Source organism: Neovison vison, chromosome 5, assembly GCF_020171115.1.
Source record: "Neovison vison isolate M4711 chromosome 5, ASM_NN_V1, whole genome shotgun sequence".
Lineage (NCBI taxonomy): Eukaryota > Metazoa > Chordata > Mammalia > Carnivora > Mustelidae > Neogale > Neogale vison.
In genome coordinates, this window is record NC_058095.1 from 41474854 (window position 1) to 41489801 (window position 14948).

The following is a 14948-nucleotide window of genomic DNA, read 5'->3' on the forward strand; positions in this document are numbered from 1 at the left end:
GTCAGAGAAAGATGATTATCATATGAACTCACTCATAAGTAGAATTTAAAAAACAAAATAGGATCATAGGGGAAGGGAGGGAAAAATAAAACAAGATGAAATCAGAGAGGGAGACAAACCACAAGAGACTCTTAAACATAGAAAACAAACTGAGGGTTGCTGGAGAGGGGGCTGCATGGGGGTGACTGGGTGATGGACATTGAGGAGGGCATAGTGAGCACTGGGTATTATATAAGACTGATGAATCACGGGACTCTAACTCTGAAACTAATAATACATTATATGTTAATTAATTGAATATAAATAAAAGATTTATGTAAAAAAAAAGACAGCAGAATTGAACTTAACAGAAATTATCCTATCTTAAGGAAACAAAACAAAACAAAACAAAACAGAAAAAGAGTGAAAAAAGTAAGGAACAGAACTCTAGGCATTTACCAGACAATGATATCAGATCTAATATTTGTGTCATCAAGAGTCCCAGAGGAACAATAGAACATGTAGTTTTGAGCAAGTATTTGAACTATAAGGCTGAAAACTTCACAAATGCGGTGAAAGACATAGACCCACAGATTCAAGAAATGCAGTATAGTAGGTTGAATGGTGCCCCACCCGCAAAAGGTATCTCCTTGTCCTAATTCCTGGAACTTGTGAATGTGACTTGATTTGGAAATGGATCTTTTCAAATATTTTTAAGCTATGGATCTTGAGATTATATTAATATTATATTAATTGAATTATATTAATTGAATGAGCCTTAAATACAATGACAAGTGATTTTAAAGAAAAAAGCAAAGGGAGATTTGAAACACACAGATCAGACAACATGAAGGTAGAGGCGGAAAGTGGAGTGATGTGGGCCAAGCCAAGGAAGCAAAAAAAAAAAAGTGCTAACAGTCACCAGGAGCTAGAAGAATGAAGAATGCTGCTAGTCTCTAAGAGTCCTGCAGAGAGTGTGGCCCTGCAGATTTCAGGTTTCTAGCCTTCAGGAGTATGGTAAAATTAATTCCTGTGGTTTTTAACCACCAAGTTTGTGGTGATCTTTTTTTTTTTTTTTTTTTTGATGGCAGCCATAGGAAATGAAAACTCTCAGCAAACCCCAAACAGAATAAACCAAAAGAAATCCATGTCCAGACATAATTAAGCTGTTCAAAATCAGGGGAAAAAATTCTTTAAGTGTAACACAGAGAAAACAACATATTATCTATAGGAGAACAATGATGTGAGTGCATATAGACTTCTCATTAGAAACCACATAGGCCAGAAGAGGGTGGAAGAATGTTTGAAAACTGAAAGAAAAAAGAAAAAAACACAACAACATCTCATCAAGCCAGAATTCTGTATCCATTGCAAACATCCCTCAGGAACAATGATGAAGTAAAGACATTCTCACATGAAGTAAAAGGAGATTTTTCACTGCCGGTAAACATGCTCTAAAAGAATCGCTAAAGAAAATTCTTCAGAGAGAACGGAAATCATATAAGAAAATAAAAAAAGATCAACAGAAACGGCAAATATTGGGTAGCCTCCTCTTCTTGAGTTCTTTAAAATATACTTGAGGTTGCACACAAAGAGTATAACATTGTCTTGGGGTTTTTTTTCAATGTGGATATATACAATAAGTACAATATAAATGGAGGATCTCTAAATTTCCTACCTTTTACTTTAAGTGGTAAAATATTGGATGTACTTGGACTATAATATTATGTACTTGCAATCCTTAGAGCAACCATTCCCCTCCCTCCTCATAACATAAACTACACAGAATTACAGTCAAACTCATAGTAGATAAGATGGAATAATGAAAACATTCAAACAATCCAAAAGACTGCAGTAAGGAGGAAACAGAAAACAACAACAACAACAACAACAAAGAGAACAAGTAAGTTACATAATGTTAAACCTAAATCCAAACCTAAATACAGTAAATGTAAATGGTCTAAATGTACAGTTAAAGACAGAAGTTACAAGAGTACATAGAAAGGCATGACCCAACTATATGCTATCTACAAGAAATGCAGTTCAAATATTTTTATTTGACAGAGATCACAAGTAGGCAGAGAGGCAGGCAGAGAGAGAGGAGGAAGCAGGCTCCCTGCAGAGCAGAGAGCCCGATGCAGGACTTAATCCCAGAGATGACCTGAGCCGAAGGCAGGGGCTTTAACCCTCTGAGCCACCCAGGTGCCCCTCAAGTATTTTTTATACAGTTAAAAGTAAAAAAATGAAAAACAATTCACCACACAAACACTAATCAAAAGCAAGCTAGAGTGGCTATATTAATATCAAAGTAGACATCAGGGCAAAGAAAGTCAGAAGGGATGAAAAGGAGATGATACAATGCTTTAAGGGTCAATTCACAAGGAAGACACAGCAATACTGAATGCACATGCACTTAATAATAGAACTGCAGAATATATGAAGCAAATGCCAATTTTACACAATGTTTTCTAGAAAGAGGACACACTGCATGATTCTATTTAGATGCCATGTTTGAAAAGACAAACTACAGGGACAGAGAACAGACTGGTGGTTGCTGGGTGTGTTATAGAGTGTGGGACAGTATAACTATAAAGAAATGCCACAAGGGAATTTGGGGGGTGAAGAACTATCCTGTATCCTGCAGTGGTGGTTACATGATCTAGACATATGTTAAAATTCATAGGACCACACACCAAAGAAAAACAATATTTTAAACAAGTGAAATTTCACCTTATAGAAATTTTAAAAATAAAATTAATTAAAGCAGAGAGAAAAAAAAAAAAAGAAACCAGGCACTGGAATCAGACCCAATTGAATTTGAATCCTTGACCCACTTGAATTTGCAACACCTTTGGGCAGGTTAATCTTCAGCCTTGGTTTCTTCACTTTTGAAGAAATGAGAATGATGGTATATCTACCTCCCAGTCCTATAAGGAGCACTAGTAAGTAATTTATTCAACCTTACTTATTCTTGTTAGTCTGTTGCCGGATAGTAAGTGGACTATAAATATGACCTATTATACCTTATCCCACAATCATGGTTTTTCAAGATTCGTTTCTGTTAGAATAATTCCATCACTCATTTGTTCTGTGGTGGTGAACAACAAACACAGAGGGGTGGAAAATTCTCAAGACTCTAACATATTTTTGATGGCTAATTTTGCCTTTCATGTGTGATCTCTGGCACAGTATTTAACCCACAGTACACACATTAGGTAACTTTAGTGCTTTAATTCCTGACACTATTATAGTTTCACTCAGGTATAAGCCCTTCCGAAAATTAGAAAATGGATACAAAAGTCTTAGTCTAAAAAAAAATATTGATATTACACATTATCTTTTATTCCAGTGAATTCTAAGAACTATAATTATATTTTGATATATGGATGTTGGGTGGACAACCATTATAGGGTTTCTAATGAAAGATCAGCAAAGTACTGCTTTATGATTCTCCTGGGATGCTTTTTAAAACTAAGGAATCCTGGGTGGCTCAGTGGGTTAAAGCCTCTGCCTTTGGCTCAGGTCATGATCCCAGAGTCCTGGGATCGAGCCCTGTATCAGGGCTCTCTGCTCAGCAGGGAGCCTGTTTCCTCCTTTCTCCCTGCCTGCCTCTCTGCCTACTTGTGATCTTTGTCTGTCAAATACATAAATAAAATCTTAAAAAAAAAAAACACGAACAACTAAGGAGTCCTACTACTGAGTCCCACTCAGTAGTCCGACTGAGTAGTACTACCAAGTAGTACTACTACTGAGTCCTACTCAGTCCAACTACTGAGTCAGAATTTTGGGGGCCAGCAATTTTACTTTTTAATAACCCCCAAGTGATTTTTATGCACACTAAAGATCCCTGATACTACAGATTAAAACAAGCAGCTATTAGATAGGATTGGATCTTTTTATAAGCTTTATAGAGACATTTTTATAACTGGATTTCACCTATATAGTCACTTCTCATTACACAACACGATTTGCAGGATAAAGGAAAACAGAATAAGTTCCTTTGGATCACATTATTTACTAAGCAACTTCCTGGAAATCTGCCTACAGCATTGCAGCATTGCTTGTATCACAGTTATGTGATGGTACCGACCGACTAGTCGTTTACAACACAGCCACTGACACTATTCTTTCCCAACACGTGAAGCTGTCCTCAGTCCTCTCCTGCCCTTTTGTTTCTTTTCTTCCCATTTTGATTCTTCTTTCTCATTTCCCTTCTCTGCCTCTGCCCCCCACTCCTTTTAAGTAGAAAAGTAACTCAGTGCTTGAGCACAAACACTGGGCAAATCTAAAAACATGTCTAAATCCACTGATGTGAAAACCCATGTATTTTTATCAAGATATGCCAAGCTATGTTGAGTGAAAAACAAATGTGAGGTTCATAGGGGTATGTAGAGTATGAGTATGCTGTATTTAATAAAGGAGAAAAAAATCATATTCATTATATGTCTGTCCTTGCAGTACTGTCCTTGCAGATTTTTTTTTTCAAAGATTTTATCCATTTATTTGACAGAGAGAGATCACAAGTAGGCAGAGAGGCAGGCAGAGAGAGAGAGAGGAGGAAGCAGGCTCCCCGCTGAGCAGAGAGCCCGATGCGGGACTCGACCCCAGGACCCCGAGATCACGACCTGAGCCGAAGGCAGCGGCTTAACCCACTGAGCCACCCAGGTGCCCCCTTGCAGATTTTTTTATATCATTTTGATACCTGAATCATGGAAATCCACTATTACCTAAAATACTACATTTAAAAGGAAAAAAAAAACCCAGCCTTTCATACAGAAAATCCAACTTGTTTATTTTTTGCTATATCTAGTGTATCCAGCTTCTCCTTGGCCTTAAGGCAATTGTGCCTTTTTCAGTTTCTTCTGCACCCTTCTTGTGTTTCTTAACACAAAGAGGCAAATGTTTATATTATTTCTTACTTTCTTATGCAAACATACATTACTTTGCACACTTCTTCACTTCATCATAATATATTGGTGATTGTTCCTCACAGAGAGTCACTTTTGTCCCCTGGTTGTGTAATAATACATTGTGTAGGTATTTAGGCCACAGCTGATGCATAGTTCAGTCATTTCCAATTATTAGCTATGCCCAAATGTTGTCAAGAATAATCTTGTGAACACCTCATTTTGCATAAGCAAGTATGAATTCCTAGAAATGAGATGGTGGGTTCAAAGACAAATGCATTTATAATTGTAACAGATATTACCACTTGCCCCTCGTAAGAATTGCATAATTTTATGATAGTATCTGTCTTTCCACAGCCAGTAAAGTGCATTAGCAAACATTCAGACTCTTACCAATCTGTGAGGTAAAAAATAAAAAGTCACTGTAGTTTAACATTCCCTCGGTCAAGATGGCGGAGAAGTAGCAGGCTGAGACTACCTCAGCTAGCAGGAGATCAGCTAGAGAGCTTATCTAAAGATTGCAAACACCTGCAAATCCATCGGCAGATCGAAGAGAAGAACAGCAATTCTAGAAACAGAAAAACAACTACTTTCTGAAAGGTAGGACTGGCGGAGAAGTGAATCCAAAGTGACGGGAAGATAGACCCCGGGGGGAGGGGCCGGCTCCCGGCAAGCGGCGGAGCAACTTGACTTTTAAAATCAGGACTTTTAAAAGTCTGTTCCGCTGAGGGACATCGCTCCGGAGGCTAAACCGGGGCGAAGCCCACACGGGGTCGGCGTGACCTCAGGTCCCGCAGGGTCACAGAAGGATCGGGGGTGTCTGAGTGTCGCAGAGCTTGCGGATATTGGAACGGGAAAGCCGGCTGCAGAGACAGAGCCGACAGTAAGCTCACAGCTCGGAGTTGCCTTGAACCGGTCGCAAGCTCGGTGAGCTTGGAGTGCGGCCGGAGGTCAGGCAGACGCGAGTTACTAGGAGCTGTTCGCTGAGGGCGCACAGGGGAGCGGGACCCTGGGCTCTCGGCTCCTCCGGGCCGGAGACCAGGAGGCCACCATTTGTATTCCCGTCCTCTGGAACTCTACGGAAAGCGCTCAGGGAACAAAAGCTCCTGAAAGCAAAGCCGAGCAGATCACTCAGCCCGGCCCCTGGTAAGGGCGGTGTAATTCCGCCTGGGGCAAAGACACTTGAGAATCACTACACCAGGCCCCTCCCCCAGAAGATCAACAAGAAATCCAGGCAAGACCAAGTTCACCTACCAAGGAGTGCAGTTTCAATACCAAGGAGAGAGCAGCAGAATTCCAGAGGAGGCGAAAACAAAACACGGAACTCATGGCTTTCTGCCTGTGATTTTTTAGTCTTGCAGTTAATTTATTTTTTTTTTTTCATTTTTTTTCTCTTCTTCTGCTAAAATTTTTTATAACTTTTACCCTTTTCTTTTTTAACGTTTTTTAACTAGATTATCTAATATATATATATTTTGCTTTTTTATACTTTTCTTTATTCATTTTCTTTTTTTTTAATTCTTTTTTTTCTTTCTTTCTTTTTGAACCTCTTTTTATCCCCAAATCAGAAGAGATCCTAATCTCTTCAATTTTTTTTTCTTAATTCTTTTTTAAATTCTTGATTGAATTTTTAATTCAATCTCTTTTTTTAATTCTTTTTTCTTTTTTTTCTTTCTTTCTTTTTGAACCTCTTTTTATCCCCAAATCAGAAGAGATCCCAATCAGAAGAGATTGGGAGATCCCAATCAGAAGAGATTGGGAGATCCCAATCAAAGGAGATCCCAATCAGAGGAGATCCCTCACCCAATCGTGAGGGGGGAGAAATCCCCCCTCATGATTTGGGATCTCTTCTGATTTGGTTAAAGCATATTTTCCTGGGATTGTTGCCACCCTTTTAGTATTTTACTTGCTCCTTCATATACTCTTAGCTGGACAAAATGACAAGGCGGAAAAATTCACAACAAAAAAAAGAACAAGAGGCAGTACCGAAGGCTAGGGACCTAATCAATACAGACATTGGTAATATGTCAGATCTAGAGTTCAAAATGACAATTCTCAAGGTTATAGCCGGGCTTGAAAAAGGCATGGAAGATATTAGAGAAACCCTCTCCAGAGATATAAAAGCCCTTTCTGGAGAAATAAAAGAACTAAAATCTAACCAAGTTGAAATCAAAAAAGCTATTAATGAAGTTCAATCAAAAATGGAGGCTCTCACTGCTAGGATAAATGAGGCAGAAGAAAGAATTAGCGATATAGAAGACCAAATGACAGAGAATAAAGAAGCTGAGCAAAAGAGGGACAAACAGCTACTGGACCATGAGGGGAGAATTCAAGAGATAAGTGACACCATAAGACGAAACAACATTAGAATAATTGGGATTCCAGAAGAAGAAGAAAGAGAGAGGGGAGCAGAAGGTATACTGGAGAGAATTATTGGGGAGAATTTCCCCAATATGGCAAAAGGAACGAGCATCAAAATTCAGGAGGTTCAGAGAACGCCCCTCAAAATCAATAAGAATAGGCCCACACCCCGTCACCTAATAGTAAAATTTACAAGCCTTAGTGACAAAGAGAAAATCCTGAAAGCAGCCCGGGAAAAGAAGTCTGTAACATACAATGGTAAAAGTATTAGATTGGCAGCTGACTTATCCACAGAGACCTGGCAGGCCAAAAAGAGCTGGCATGACATTTTCAGAGCACTAAACGAGAAAAACATGCAGCCAAGAATACTATATCCAGCTAGGCTATCATTGAAAATAGAAGGAGAGATTCAAAGCTTCCAGGACAAACAAAAACTGAAAGAATTTGCAAACACCAAACCAGCTCTACAGGAAATACTGAAAGGGGTCCTCTAAGCAAAGAGAGAGCCTACAAGTGGTAGATCAGAAAGGAACAGAGACAATATACAGTAACAGTCACCTTACAGGCAATACAATGGCACTAAAATCATATCTCTCAATAGTTACCCTGAATGTTAATGGGCTAAATGCCCCAATCAAAAGACACAGGGTATCAGAATGGATAAAAAAACAAAACCCATCTATATGTTGCCTCCAAGAAACTCATTTTAAACCCGAAGACACCTCCAGACTTAAAGTGAGGGGGTGGAAAAGAATTTACCATGCTAATGGACATCAGAAAAAAGCAGGAGTGGCAATCCTTATATCAGATCAATTAGATTTTAAGCCAAAGACTATAATAAGAGATGAGGAAGGACACTATATCATACTCAGAGGGTCTGTCCAACAAGAAGATCTAACAATTTTAAATATCTATGCCCCCAACGTGGGCGCAGCCAACTATATAAACCAATTAATAACAAAATCAAAGAAACACATCAACAATAATATAATAATAGTAGGGGACTTTAACACTCCCCTCACTGAAATGGACAGATCATCCAAGCAAAAGATCAACAGGGAAATAAAGGCCTTAAATGATACACTGGATGAGATGGACATCACAGATATATTCAGAACATTTCATCCCAAAGCAACAGAATACACATTCTTCTCTAGTGCGCATGGAACATTCTCCAGAATAGATCACATCCTCGGTCCTAAATCAGGACTCAACCGGTATCAAAAGATTGGGATCATTCCCTGCATATTTTCAGACCACAATGCTCTGAAGCTAGAACTCAACCACAAGAGGAAGTTTGGAAAGAACACAAATACATGGAGACTAAACAGCATCCTTCTAAAGAATGAATGGGTCAACCGGGAAATTAAAGAAGAATTGAAAAAAATCATGGAAACAAATGATAATGAAAATACAATGGTCCAAAATCTGTGGGACACAACAAAGGCAGTCCTGAGAGGAAAATATATAGCGGTACAAGCTTTTCTCAAGAAACAAGAAAGGTCTCAGGTACACAACCTAACCCTACACCTAAAGGAGCTGGAGAAAGAACAAGAAAGAAACCCTAAGCCCAGCAGGAGAAGAGAAATCATAAAGATCAGAGCAGAAATCAATGAAATAGAAACCAAAAAAACAATAGAACAAATCAACCAAACTAGAAGCTGGTTCTTTGAAAGAATTAATAAAATTGATAAACCCTTGGCCAGACTTATCAAAAAGAAAAGAGAAAGGACCCAAATAAATAAAATCATGAATGAAAGAGGAGAGATCACAACTAACACCAAAGAAATACAAACTATTATAAGAACATACTATGAGCAACTCTACGCCAACAAATTTGACAATCTGGAAGAAATGGATGCATTCCTAGAAACATATAAACTACCAAAATTGAACCAGGAAGAAATAGAAAGCCTGAACAGACCCATAACCAGTAAGGAGATTGAAACAGTCATTAAAAATCTCCAAACAAACAAAAGCCCAGGGCCAGATGGCTTCCCGGGGGAATTCTACCAAACATTTAAAGAAGAACTAATTCCTATTCTCCTGAAACTGTTCCAAAAAATAGAAATGGAAGGAAAACTTCCAAACTCATTTTATGAGGCCAGCATCACCTTGATCCCAAAACCAGACAAGGATCCCATCAAAAAAGAGAGCTATAGACCAATATCCTTGATGAACACAGATGCAAAAATTCTCACCAAAATAGTAGCCAATAGGATTCAACAGTACATTAAAAGGATTATTCACCACGACCAAGTGGGATTTATCCCAGGGCTGCAAGGTTGGTTCAACATCCGCAAATCAGTCAATGTGATACAACACATCAATAAAAGAAAGAACAAGAACCATATGATACTCTCAATAGATGCTGAAAAAGCATTTGACAAAGTACAGCATCCCTTCCTGATCAAAACCCTTCAAAGTGCAGGGATAGAGGGCACATACCTCAATATCATCAAAGCCATCTATGAAAAACCCACTGCAAATATCATTCTCAATGGAGAAAAACTGAAAGCTTTTCAACTAAGGTCAGGAACACAGCAGGGATGTCCATTATCACCACTGCTATTCAACATAGTACTAGAAGTCCTAGCCTCAGCAATCAGACAACAAAAGGAAATTAAAGGCATCCAAATCGGCAAAGAAGAAGTCAAATTATCACTCTTCACAGATGATATGATACTCTATGTGGAAAACCCAAAAGACTCCACTCCAAAACTGCTAGAACTTATACAGGAATTCAGTAAAGTGTCAGGATATAAGATCAATGCACAGAAATCAGTTGCATTTCTCTACACCAACAACAAGACAGAAGAAAGAGAAATTAAGGAGTCAATCCCATTTACAACTGCACCCCAAACCATAAGATACCTAGGAATAAACCTAACCAAAGAGGCTAAGAATCTATACTCAGAAAACTATAAAGTACTCATGAAAGAAATTGAGGAAGACACAAAGAAATGGAAAAATGTTCCATGCTCCTGGATTGGAAGAATAAATATTGTGAAAATGTCTATGCTACCTAAAGCAATCTACACATTTAATGCAATTCCTATCAAAGTACCATCCATCTTTTTCAAAGAAATGGAACAAATAATTTTAAAATTTATATGGAACCAGAAAAGACCTCGAATAGCCAAAGGGATATTGAAAAACAAAGCCAAAGTTGGTGGCATCACAATTCCGGACTTCAAGCTTTACTACAAAGCTGTCATCATCAAGACAGCATGGTACTGGCACAAAAACAGACACATAGACCAATGGAACAGAATAGAGAGCCCAGAAATAGACCCTCAACTCTATGGTCAACTAATCTTTGACAAAGCAGGAAAGAATGTCCAATGGAAAAAAGACAGCCTCTTCAATAAATGGTGTTGGGAAAATTGGACAGCCACGTGCAGAAAAATGAAATTGGACCATTTCCTTACACCACACACAAAAATAGATTCAAAATGGATTAAGGACCTCAATGTGAGAAAGGATCCATCAAAATCCTTGAGGAGAACACAGGCAGCAACCTCTTCGACCTCAGCCGCAGCAACATCTTCCTAGGAACATCGCCAAAGGCAAGAGAAGCAAGGGCAAAAATGAACTTTTGGGATTTCATCAAAATCAAAAGCTTTTGCACAGCAAAGGAAACAGTTAACAAAACCAAAAGACAACTGACAGAATGGGAGAAGATATTTGCAAACGACATATCAGATAAAGGACTAGTGTCCAAAATCTATAAAGAACTTAACAAACTCAACACCCAAAGAACAAATAATCCAATCAAGAAATGGGCAGAGGACATGAACAGACGTTTCTGCAAAGAAGACATCCAGATGGCCAACAGACACATGAAAAAGTGCTCCATATCACTCGGCATCAGGGAAATACAAATCAAAACCACAATGAGATATCACCTCACACCAGTCAGAATGGCTAAAATCAACAAGTCAGGAAATGACAGATGCTGGCGAGGATGCGGAGAAAGGGGAACTCTCCTACACTGTTGGTGGGAATGCAAGCTGGTGCAACCACTCTGGAAAACAGTATGGAGGTTCCTCAAAATGTTGAAAATAGAACTGCCCTATGACCCAGCAATTGCACTACTGGGAATTTACCCTAAAGATACAAACGTAGTGATCCAAAGGGGCACGTGCACCCGAATGTTTATAGCAGCAATGTCCACAATAGCCAAACTATGGAAAGAACCTAGATATCCATCAACAGATGAATGGATCAAGAAGATGTGGTATATATACACAATGGAATACTATGCAGCCATCAAAAGAAACGAAATCTTGCCATTTGCGACAACATGGATGGAACTAGAGCATATCATGCTTAGCAAAATAAGTCAAGCGGAGAAAGACAACTATCATATGATCTCCCTGATATGAGGGAGTAGTGATGCAACATGGGGGCTTAAGTGGGTAGGAGAAGAATCCATGAAACAAGATGGGATAGGGAGGGAGACAAGCCATAAGTGACTCTTAATCTCACGAAACAAACTGTAGGTTGCTGGGGGGAGGGGGGTTGGGAGAAGGGGGGTAGGGTTATGGACATTGGGGAGGGTATGTGCTTTTGGGTAAATTGGAAGGGGAGATGAACCATGAGAGACTATGGACTCTGAAAAACAATCTGAGGGGTTTGAAGTGGCGGGGGGGGGTGGGAGGTTGGGGTACCAGGTGGTGGGTATTATAGAGGGCACGGCTTGCATGGAGCACTGGGTGTGGTGAAAAAATAATGAATATTGTTTTTCTGAAAATAAATAAATTGGGAAAAAAAACTTATATAATATTAGCTATAAAAAAAAATAAAAAATAAATACATTCCCTCAAAAAAAAAAAAAGTCACTGTAGTTTAATTTATACTTCCATAATTTTAAGTAAGGTTGAGCATCACTGCATCTGTTTATGGGCCATCCATCTCTCTTTTCTGGTGACCTATCAATTCATCTGACCTGCTTCTTCATAGCTTATGAACTTGGGCCGTTTCAATTCCCTAAATCTCAGCCTCTTCTCCTGTAAAATCGGCATAATGACAACAGCATAGATGCAAGAGTTTTTGCGAAGATTAAATGGAATAAACAAACACAGCTTAGCAAAGTGCCTGGCACATGCAAGTGCTCCATAATTCGTGTGGCCATTTTTTTGTTTTACCTCCCTTGTCACTCAATTCCCCTGTTCGTCCCCCACTGTTACCACTGAAAAATAAATAATTTTTGGAAGGCTTACCACCTAGACTGCTGTATTAGGGGTTACATATAACATCTCAAGGAATCTTTGCAAGAACCCTAGGAAGTATTCTCAGAAGAAAAATGAAGGTTCACCCTGGTGAAGTTTCTCATCCAGGTTCACGCAGCTAGTAGGAAGCAGAGCTGAGATTCTATCTCAAAACTGTCTGATTCCCAAGCCTCTACATTTCCTCTTACATCATGCTTTCTTAAATATAAGGAATCAGAAGAAGATGGTATTACCTCTGTGGTATTACTGGACATACTTACAAGGGTGTTTCCATATTTTCCAAGGCTAGCAAATCCACCTGTGGACGAAGACTGGGGTTCAAGTTGTTTGTTACGGCAGGACTTGGAGAGCTAAAATCTAGAACACAAAATGGACTTGTTTGGCTTTAAAAACATTTTGTCATTCAGTTATTCTGGCTCGATTTTACACATTAAAAACAAAACAAAACAAAAAAACAGATATTTCTGCCACCGTAAAATCATTTCCTCAAACAGAACTGGGAAGAGAAATGCTACCACAAAAAAGGGTTTTGTGAAGGTAACAAATGTTTTTATATTGGGTCTTCTGAAATCCCAAACTGATCTAGAATGGAAAGAATTTTGTGTGTCTTGTTCTCTCAGGCACAAAAGTAAAAAGCCAGGGCACATACAGAGCTCTATCCTCTTCTCCCCAAGCTCTCAACTTCCTATAATCCTGAGACATCCCAAAGGAGAAAAGTCTCACAGGTTGGGTGGCTATAAGGTGGCAGACAGAGGATTTCCACTTGGACTTCTACCTCAAAAACCTGTGTTTTTTTCCTCCACGTTTCACCACCATGTAGGTCAGTCCTCCTAATTCCTGACTTTCTCTATCAGCATCAAAAATATTCCCTTACCTAAGGCTGTAGCCCAGCAGAGAAACCCAAAGGTCATAGTGTGTGGTCCAGAGTGGTTTTAAGTTTGGCCATGATGCTGAACCACCTCTATAAAAGTAGACCAGGTGAATCTGATGCGATTCTAAGCCAGAGGATGAGTTTCAGGGATCCCCCTCCCAGATATCCCACTTCTGGGTTTGACCCAACCATTGGCCAAGGAAAAATTACATCTCCCAATATAGTTCTCTGACATTCAAACGGACTTCAGTCCTTCCCAGGTTGCATTTAATCATGAAACCAAGCAGAACTGTTTCACATCAAGCTCTTCTGCTCGTCTGAAAGGCCCATGTGCTTATTTACTTAAGTCTGAAAGCTGAGCATTCACGGTGTTGAGTTCTCCCAGAGTGGCCCTAGGCATTGGAGGACTAAGCCTAAAGTCCAAGAGATCACAGGATGGGGCAGAAGGTTCACTGGTAGTCTGAAAACAAACAAAAACACAATTCAGAAAAAAAATCTCGGGTAGTTTATCATGGCTTTCTCCCCAGGGACTTTTTTTTTTTTTTTTTTTAAAGGAAAATCCTATTTGGATGCATCTCGAAGGAGAACTCTATTCAACAGGCAACACTCATACTAATCGTATCTCACCATCTACGTGAGTTGCTGCTTAATCAGACAATCTTTTTAAGACCTCTCACGAGTAGCGTAATAATATCGAGTTGTTAAGGCAAATACCACCACCAAAACCACTCCAAATTGTTAACGAATGTCTCCTCTGTTTTAAGACTTGTTTTAGGTAAGCCTCATTCCCTACAATTTGTAAAATGTTCAATTGTTTTTTATTAACATTTCTGTTCACTTACGTTGGCATCTTCCCTCTGGTTCCTATTCTGCTCCAAAATCCTTTGTTGGTTCCGAGTGAATCTGTTTGAGTTAGAAAAATTTAAGTATTTGAAAGAAAAAATATATGAACATGCTATAATCCTTAACAAATTATTAACACGCAAATATTCAGGAACAAAGATAATCAGCCTCATCCCCGCGGACTCCTAATAAAGTATGTTAAGAACTTAAAAAAATTTCTTTCCATTTTATAAGGGTAGTAATGCCTTTAGAGAAAACTATGAGAAAATGAATATATATTAAAAACTAGTAATAGGGGTGCTTGGATGGCTCGGTTGGTTGAGCATCTGACTCTTGAGAACTGGCTTGGGTTGTAATCTCTGGGTCATGAAATCAAGCCCCACATCAGGTTCCATGCTGGGCGTGAAGTCTGCTTGAGGTTCTCTCTCTCTCTCTCCTCTGCCCTTCCCCACCCCCACCCCTGGCTCGCTCATGTGCTCACTCTCTCTAATAAATAAATGAAATCTTAAAAAAAAAAAACAAAACTAGTTGTAATTCCATCACCTAGAAATGGTCCCTATTAATATCACAATGTATTTCCTTTTGGTATCTTTTTCTGTAAGTTAATCTATTTTTAAACTTATTTGCGATTATATTTCACATAGTTCTGTATCCTAATTCAGTTGTGTTGTGAGCATTTCCCAGTTATTCAGAAATGCAATTTTTAGTGGCTGCATATTTTACCTTATGAACATAGCACACATTTAACTACCT

General features: G+C 38.9%; 1 protein-coding gene across 1 annotated transcript in view; it reads right to left on the bottom strand.

Moving 5' to 3' along the window:
* Window positions 1-14948, bottom strand: part of TOM1L1 (target of myb1 like 1 membrane trafficking protein) — a 66133-nt gene that overhangs the window by 14168 nt on the left and 37017 nt on the right. Inside the window, exons 9-11 of the mRNA XM_044248642.1 lie at window positions 14195-14255; window positions 13695-13812; window positions 12742-12838 (exon numbers count right to left, since the gene is read on the bottom strand). Of these exons, the coding sequence (XP_044104577.1) occupies window positions 12742-12838; window positions 13695-13812; window positions 14195-14255 (276 nt within the window). The remainder of the gene's footprint in view (window positions 1-12741; window positions 12839-13694; window positions 13813-14194; window positions 14256-14948) is intronic.